Source organism: Sinocyclocheilus grahami, unplaced genomic scaffold, assembly GCF_001515645.1.
Source record: "Sinocyclocheilus grahami isolate Dianchi unplaced genomic scaffold, SAMN03320097.WGS_v1.1 scaffold595.1, whole genome shotgun sequence".
In the NCBI taxonomy this organism is placed as follows: domain Eukaryota; kingdom Metazoa; phylum Chordata; class Actinopteri; order Cypriniformes; family Cyprinidae; genus Sinocyclocheilus; species Sinocyclocheilus grahami.
This window is the reverse complement of record NW_015505774.1, coordinates 642,900-652,384: the sequence shown is the minus strand read 5'-3', so window position 1 is coordinate 652,384 and position 9,485 is coordinate 642,900. Positions and strand designations below refer to the sequence as shown.

General features: G+C 37.7%; 1 protein-coding gene across 1 annotated transcript in view; it reads left to right on the top strand.

Annotated features, from left to right (window-relative positions):
- Window positions 1–7,846: 7,846 nt before the first annotated feature.
- mrpl39 (mitochondrial ribosomal protein L39) overlaps window positions 7,847–9,485 on the top strand; it is a 25,755-nt gene continuing 24,116 nt past the window's right edge. Inside the window, exon 1 of the mRNA XM_016240601.1 lies at window positions 7,847–8,056. Within this exon, the coding sequence (XP_016096087.1) occupies window positions 8,014–8,056 (43 nt within the window). The 5' untranslated portion in view covers window positions 7,847–8,013. The remainder of the gene's footprint in view (window positions 8,057–9,485) is intronic.

Below are 9,485 nucleotides of genomic sequence, written 5' to 3'. Positions count from 1 at the left end.
AATGACTCGAAGCACACAGCAAAACTGAGCACACACTGGTTGAAGAAGAAAAAGGTGAATGTCCTTGCTTTACCTAGTCAGAGCCCAGACTGAAACCCTATTGAAAATCTGTAGAATGACTTGAAGACTGCAGTCCACAAACATTCACCATCAAATTTAACTGAAATTTAAGGAGCAGTTCTGCAAAGAAAAGAGGGCAAATATTGCAAAGTCTAGATGTGCAAAGTTAGTAGAGACGTATCCCAACCGACTAAAGGCTGTAATTAAAGCAAAAGGTTGTTCAACAAAATCTTGACAAAAAAGAGGTGATCCCTTTTCCAAGTCAGTGATTTATTTTTTTTCTGACATGTCGGTGTTATATCTAAGTTGCACTGAGTAAATAAGTCAAGTCAAGTCACCTTTATTTATATAGCGTTTTTAACAATACAGATTGTGTCAAAGCAACTGAACAACGTTAATTGGGAAAATAGTGTGTCAATAATGCAAAATGATAATAGTAAACACTCATTTTTCAGTTGATGCACCCGCACCTGGCAGGCCTCAACTATAGCCATGCCTTCACTTTCCATCTGGGAGAAAACTCTCTCGACCACCACAGAGTCAGAATAACATCTTTGGAGTTCATCACTCTTCAAACCCGGAAGAGCGTGATCGCGACTCCAACACCACTGAACCTCCAAACCATCAAGACTTTCATCCGAAACTGCATCCGGACGATCGTTCAATGGCCAAGGCAATGCAAGTATCGTACATTTAACTAAACGAAACAGAGGTTTAGTATAAGCTGTAGACCCCATTCTAAAACAGAGCTGATGGTTTCACTCAGGTGGTTAACTGACTCATTTTCCATAACTGCATTCTCTGGTTTCTCTAATGGTTTCATTCATCCATTGCAACTACGCCCATGTATGAGTATTTGTTTGTTTGTTTTTTTAGATTAGTTATGTGTTAGTGTTTAGTTAAAAAAACTTTTGTGCACAAATTACATGAGTTCCTGGTTCTGTCACCACTTGTGAATAGTGTCCCTTTTATGATCTGATCTATAGCTACATGCTCTAATCAGGGGCGTGTTTAGAGTTTTGGGGCCTTAAGCAAGCGGTACTTGGGGGCCCCCCTCGGTAGAAATCGTGTTCCTCTGGGGCAGGGGTGTCATGCACTGGGGCACCGGGGGTCATGTGTTGGTGGTGAGGGGGGAGGGCATCATGTGACACACAGCAGCCACAATAGTGCTGTATATCTGATGTAGGCCTATTGGTTTTATTTAATTTTTCCTTTTTTAATTTGAAATATTCCCAAATGTTTTAACTATATCATGAAATAACTTGATTTTCGAATATGTGTAAGTAAATGTATTTTTGCATCTATAAAGGGCGATGGGCAAGTAGCCTAATGCAAGTGTAATATATTACCTACGCATAAAACCCTGTCTTTTTACTTTTTACTTTTGGGTGTCATGTAATAAAATATTTTTAATATGTCTGATTTTGTATTTAATGTGAATTTAATAAAAACATTGTAAGCTAATAATTATGATGCTTTCATTGTACAGAAAGGAAGCCAAGAACATTTACATGATCAAATAACATTTTCATTTAGCCTACTTAAATCTAGCATGAGTTTAAGCACTCTCAAAAAACTTTTTGCCTATAATCAATGAAGCGGTCTAAACTGTGAAATTAATCTCTTAATTAAATCGTACGCACATTTGCACTCTGATGTTTCTGATTAGAAAATTTGCAATGAGATCATGAAAGAGTGCAGAATTCAGTCAGAGAGCACGCACACTGAACAAACCTCCATTGCGTTTCAGCTATGACTAATCTGAACGCTTCTGATTGGACATTGCATTCATAAGCTCAACAGAATCATCTGTGATTGGTTTAATGCACAACTCTGCAAAAACGTGCAAAAAGAAGATATGATGCAACATAAGCAGATATAAATTTAATGCCGCAATCGACACTTTTCATTTCATTTTTAACTTTATTTGTGACAGTGTGAGAAACATAAAATAAACATTATATGGTTGAAAACACTGAAAGGTTTTGATAGATGAAAAGTGAGCGCATATGTGAAGAAAGTATTGCTGGTGAAGAAGACACATGACTTACAGTCAGGCACTGCAAGTCGATTGATGCCATTAAAGAGGCAACAGAAAAAGATCAACAACTTCAGCAGCTGATTCATGTGGTCCAAACAAACCAGTGGCCAAACAAGTGTTCATTTAATATCAGCGCTGTGCAACTAAATTTTCAGTATATGGTGGACTTGTACTTCGTGGAGGTAGAATTGTGCTTCCCTCTTCTTTAGTAAAAAGGGCTTTGGGACACACCAGGGCGTTGTAAGAACAAAGCAGTACCTGAGGAGTAAGTTTTACTGGCCCAACATGGATTTGGATTTTGAGAGAATAGTCAGAGCTTGCGCAGAATGTGTTATAAACCAACCTTCTCAGAAGGACCAACTGCTGGAACCTCTTAAACTGCCTCCAAGACCATGGACAAAACTGGGAATTGACTTAGTAAGGACCAATTCAAGGTGAATATGTTCTGCCTGTCATCGACTACTACTAAGCAAGCACATACTTGCTTCACTATATTATCCTAAGAGTAATGGTGATTTGCTAAATTGTTTTTTAAATATTTTATAATTAAATTTGGTCTTGAACGGTTCCATAGATATTTAAAAAAGGTGCTGCGAGCATGCAAGAAAATAAAGAGTGGAAAGAGAAGCTTCCAAAAGTTTGATGTCTTACCGTACCACTCCTCATTGTGCTTTAGGAGAAACTGCAGCATTTCTTATGTTTTCCAGAGATATTAGAACAAAGTTACCAAGTGTGGGGCAGTTACAAGAACAGAGTACACAAAAAGTCAAGATGCATCATCAGATATACAAGGAGAAAATTAAAGACTGTGCAGATAAAACAAACAGAGCAAATTATCATTCATTCAAAGTGGGAGATATAGTCCACGTTGCGAATATGGAGCAAAGCAAGTTGGACTCAAGGTTCAAAAGCACAAGATATGTCCTTCTGAACAAAACGTAAGACAGTTCATTTGAACTCAAGATGGATCCTTGATCAAAAGAAACGTCAAATGTCTTTGTTTGCGGATTCACCTGTTCCTGAGCTTGAGAAGGAGAGCATGAGCTCACATATGCAAAGTGAACAAGTGCAAAGGGAGAACGTGCAGAATGACGAGTCTACAGAGAAAGAGAAGTTACCAGAGACTGTGCCCTGCAGAGAAACCGTTCATGACTAGAAGTGGTCGTCTTGTGAAGAAACCAGCTAAGTTCAAGGATATGGTTACTTGAAGTAATAGTTGTGGTTGTGTTAGTTAAATGGAACCCTTCTTTGTTTAGTTTGAAGAAGAAGGAAAAAGGAAGTTTTTTTGTGTTAGTTTATTTAGTAATGAAGTTATTTAAGTTTATAGACTTAATATTAACAAGAGAAGGGATGTAGTATAGTTGTAGGAGTTCTCATGAGAATGTACGAGATGTGGGAGACGAGGACTGAGGAGTGATTGACATGAGTGACGGAGGGAGGACTTTAAAATGAAAAAGCACCTACCCACCACGTTCTTCTTTTTATTTTGAGTATGACATCATCACAACAATAAGACTTTCTTGTACCATTTAAGGCCTTAAATTTGAAACAATTAACTTTAAGACTTTTAACGAAAGAACATAATTCAGTGCAAACATTTCTGTCATGCATTTGACAAAAAGGTTTTGTTATGCATTTTACCATTGTAATTTTAGCCAAGTGCGAGCGACTCTGGCATCCCTTGTGTTTCTTTGATACTTTGTGAGCAGTGGTGTAATGGAGATTGAAAATCTTTCATTACAGATTACGTTTGGGGTACGTTATGGGTACCCCCTGGAACTTGGTAAAAAAGATCATCTGTTTGCCATCTTGACTGGAAAATACGATTTTCATTGTCAATATTTAATTGATTTTTGCTAATGTTAGTGAATGTTCACATTAGACTGCACATCCTATGACGCTGTAATTAATAGCAGCTGGAAACTTGCGACCTCTCCTGGTTGGAGTTAGTATTAACATCATAAACTGAGACCAATCTTTCCGTGAATTACTTTTCAGATGTTTTAAAATTGATCATCCGAGAGTAAAATATGATCCCGCGGGCCGCACTAAAAGACAATTGTGGGCCGCCAGTTGCCAGTTTCAAACACAGACACGAACGCTCGCTCTGACAGACAGGGCGTGTTTACCATTTTGGGGGCCCTAAGCAAAGTGAGGACCTGGGGCCCCCCGCACCCCAACATTGCCTAAGATTTTCCTTTGAATTGCACAACAGTAATATTGAGTATATTGAATTAAGTGAGACATATAAAAACTGGATTTATTTTACTTTGAACTGCATAACAGCACAAAAAAATGTTGTCTACAGTTTAGTATAAGATATAAAAAAATTATTGTTAAGTGTCCAAAAAAAAACAAAAAGTGTCCACTGTCTTATTCAAAATGATACAGAATCCTTTTAGGGCATTTGAGAACATCAATTGACATTTTGGGACTCTGCAGAAGTTTACTTACGCGATTAATCTGATAAAATGCATTGTACCAGATCACAGCACAAAGAACAAACTGCCAGGATGTCAGTTCCTTAGACAGATTCTGTGCCACAGACAGTGTCTCTTCATCCTTTTCTGCTGCATGTTCACCAAGTGCAGTTAAGGCCTCTACCATCTCAGGCAACTGGTGATATAGTATTTTCACACTGTCAATGTGACATTCCCATCTTGTTGTTGACAGATTTTTGACAGTGAGCTGCACATGGCTTTGCAGAATTGACCAGCGTTGTACTGATGAGCTGAAGATGTTATACAGACACTGAAGAATGCCAAAAAATGTCACAGAAAGCACAGATGACTTGGCAGCATCTGCCACAACCAAGTTCAGTGAATGACTGCTGCAGGGAACACACAGAGCTTTGCTGTTGATCTCGAGCAGTCTTTTCTGGACTCCTGCTTGTGTCCTATCATATTACTCCCATTATCGTAGGACTGACCATGACAATCTGAAATATTCAATCTGAAACTGTTAAGATGCTCAATTAGGGTATCAAACAGGCCTTTCCCTGTGGTAACATTCACATTGACAAATCCAACAAAGTATTCTGCAATATTTGCTCCCACCAGTGACTCACAATTCACAATGCGAAGCACCAAGGATAGCTGTTCATTGTGGCTAATATCTGGCGTGCAGTCCATTATCACATAAAAGTACAATGCCTTCTTGACTTTCTGAAGAATCGCATCCTTTGGTTTCTCTCCAACTAATGCAATGAGCTTGTTTTGGATGATTTTACTGAAATAGTGATTTTTGACCTCCTTTTTCTCAATTCTTCAAGTGTTCAGTCATTATAAGGTCAAGCTGTGTTAAGAGCTTTACCTGTCTGAGAAAGTTGCCATTATGGGACTCAAAAAGTATTTCTGAATGCCTTCTTAGTGCGTTCTGCTAAATGACAGACAATAGCAATTATTCTGCTCAAAACAGTGCTGTGCTTCAAGAGCATGCAATTCCTGACTCGTGCTGTCAATAGCTTTTCCTGATTTCAGTCTGTCTTCAAGTTCGTGCCAGGTTTGCATATTTGCGCGATGCGCTTTGCCTTTTTCATTCTCTTTTAAGTGACTGTGGATATTGATCCACGAGAGAAATCCACCACTACTAAGTGAATAGGTGCTTCCCCTTTCAAAGATCTTGCAACAGAAGCAGAACACAGAATTACTGACTGAATAAACTAACCAATTTCTCTTTATTTTCTCTTCGTTTTTCATTTTTTGTAATAACAGTCTGCAGTGAAACGATGAGGAGTTTTGTCACAATTTTGAGGAATATCGAAATCCTTTATTTGAACTGGCCCCCTTTTGACAATGCTGCATCTTTGTTGGTCAGTTATTTTCTGGGTCATCAGAAAGCACAATTTTGCTCTATCATCTACAAACTCAATATATTTACATAATCTGTGATGTGCTCTATTAAAATTATTTGACGAGTTTATTATTTGAAATTCTAGAAAGCCCCTTAAAGTTATGTGACACAAGAGAATGTATAACTGTTCTAATAATAAATACAGACTAATAAATTGTAATTGTAAACTATAATTAAACATGACATAAACTGTAAAATACTTATTTACAATATTTCTCAGTTGCTTTGGTGCATTTCTCAGATCAGAAATGAAGTTCTCAAAACTACTTGTTCAACCTCCACATCATCTCACTTGTGCACATCATAAAAGCAGTTTCTCATTCTTTTGAACAAGTTGCGATTGCTTTGGTACATTCATGTAATTGATTATGTGCATTTGTCTGCGGTTTCCTACATTATCAGTTGCTAATCTCATGTTGCTCAAAATGTATTATGTAGTTCTCTGTGCAATAGTCTTACCCCTCAAAACATCTATTCATCGTATAAGTAATTAAATCCAAAATTGTTGATCTAGTTGTCATAAACTGTCAAAGCATATTTTCTACTAATTTCTATTAGACTTTTTGTAAATTTGCCGTGAATTGTGGAGGTGAATCTTGACTTTCACTAATGAAGAGAAATGTAGATCAATCCAATTATAAACCAGTTCTCTGAAATAGCTCAAAGGTGCATCTCATGAACCTTCAATTGGAAAGCATAGACAGAGGACACCACAAATTATGACATTCGATGAACATCCAGGAAATGATCAGGATCAACAGCTGAGAGGAGGATATGAGTAAGAATATATGGTGGAAGGGTACAGAGACAAAACAGAGGAAAAGGCAATAGAGGCCAAGGACATACGCAAGGGCATAGTTTTGGTTTGAACATTGGGGGGCTGAAGTGTGAACTGTTTTAGTAGAGTCCCGGGTCCTGCTCACTCATAAGGTTTTTTTTAAAGTGGCTGTTTCTCTAAATAATTCAAATAGATCACACATTTGACCGATAGGAATGGCTCGGGCAAATCTCCTCACACTTCTCGAGCGCGCTGGTGAACTGTGCTTCAGTCATGTGCTCGGTTCGTAAGTAAAGTTAGCACTTATAAAAGCTCAGAAGGCGCGATTTAATTCATTAATAGCCTGGTTCGAGGTTTCCATTAACCATGGTATAAATATTGGGGGGTGGGGGGCGTTATATCCCCCCATCCCCCCCACAAACTACGCCCCTGCACAGGCGCGTATCAAATGAAATAAGGACCATGTTGTCAGTCATGGCCTTACAATGGCTGAGGTGGGTTTCCTGTGTTTGACTTTGTAATTTTGTATTTTCGCCTTTGTGCCCATATTTATTTTTCTTTTCTATATCACAATAACGTTATAATGTGTGTTTTTTACTTGTAAAAAGGGTAACTGTGAATCCTATCCAGTCTCTTTCAATCAGTACACTACTTACATACAGTAGTGTGTAAATTTGTACTTTTGAAATGGATATATGGCATGCATAGGAAGTGCAGCCTTCTGCATTTCAATACAGTAACTGTCATCCAAACTGTTGCAATAGTTTATATCAGGTAATAATAACAGAGTGCACTGTTATATTGACAACATGACTTAGTATTTTGACTTTTGAGCATCTTGCATTTTGAGCATCTTGTTTGTGAATAATGACACAAGGACTTTTCATTCTGATGGCACTGATATGTTCATTGGCATAAATTTACTTTTGAGAGGTGAGCTAAAGGTTTTGAGTAAGTTACAGGCTTTTGCAGGTTATCCATTTTGTGGTGCTGTTTGTACGAATTGTTTTGAGAAATGCACATACTTCTTTGCAAATATTAAGGCTGCTTCGAGAAATGCACCAAAGCGACTGAGAAAAACGGTAAAGCTTGGTAAAATCAAAGCGGAACCCCAAACGCTCACCGTCGCATCACACGGAATGTTTTTGTCGCTGCAGCGCTCCAGTCGGAAGCTGCGCAAGCGTGTCGCTCATCTCTGTCAGTTAACGGCTTTATGCACCTATTTTTTCTTGATCTGTAATTTGTATTTATCAGTTTCTGTTGCAGAGGATATCTTTGTGTGATGCTCATGGCTGCTCGGACAGTCTGTCAGATGCTTCAGCGCCGTAAGTCATCATGATAAAACGCAAATTATTAATCTACTGAGTACTGACCTTCACACACTCATTCTATACAGTCTGTCAAACAGAACATTAACTACCAGATGTCCACTTCTCATTTAACCAGTTACAGATTATACTGTAGGTCGTGCACACTAACAATCAACTACCGTGATAAAACCATACTTACGTGTAATGCCCAAATTTCCGATACTGATTGTGACTGTAGTATGGTGTTTGTAGGGTGAATGTAGATGAATGGGACACTGATCAACATCATTATGCATTAAGCTTTAAGTTCATTCTGAAGTAGTCTGGGATGACATTACTGAGTCATATTTGCTCACAGTTGCTATGACCTTTATAGTAGATTATGGTACATAAGAAAGAAATGTGACCTCTTCATTTTATATATATATATATATATATACTTTACAAATACAAGCTTTCAAATTTTTAGATTTTTTTTAATAACGGCTACGTCATTGCTGTTTTAAGTCACTTATTTGAATGATGGGGAATACATTTGTCTTAAGATACAATTAAGCCTTTATAAACTCTATTAAAAACCGAATTAGCTTGAGCTGTTACACACATATAAACTTAGCCTAAGCTGTAGAGAAGAAAGGCTACATGAAGATTTCCAAGACATTAAAAGTTCCTAGTGACACAGCTGGCAGCCTTATTTCTTAGCTTAAAATGTATTGTACCCCGAAGACTTCTGAGGTTGGTTGAAGGAAAAGCACAATATCATAAATCGTTTCATCAGAGAAACTGAGAAAAACCTGCAATGTTCAGCCAAAGACTTGCGGGATGACCTGATAAAAGGAGGAAAAACACTTCAATGATGAGCATAAGGAGAACACTATCAGTATGGCTTTGATGTTGGGGCATCTTGCTGAATGCCACTCTTCACCAAGAAGAACATAAAAGGACAAATTGAACATGCTAAAATTAATTTCAATAGACCTATGGAGTTCTGGAAGAATGTTTTATGGAGTGATGTGACCAAACTGGAACTTTTTGGACCGATGGATCAGCGGTATGTCTGTTGCAAAAAAGGCAAAGCAGAAGAATACTATCTCCATGGTCAAACATGGAGGTGGACCAGTCCTGTTATGGGGTTGTTTTGCTGTCGACTGAAGCTGGTGGTAAATGGAGTTTCCTGCAGGACAGCCATTCTAAAGTATACATACAAATTAGGGCTGAACAATTTTGGAAAATAATCTAATTGCCTTTTTTTTTTTTTTACCAAGATTGCAATTTAATATGCAATTATTTTTTAAAGCTCTTTATATTCTGTATTATTAAAAAAAAAACAAGCTATTAATCATTGTATAGTATGACCAACACAATATTAGATAGCTTAAACGTAAATGTTCTTTTCTGTAGGCCAGGCCTATATGTTACGATGAAATTAGGCAGGGGCACCGTT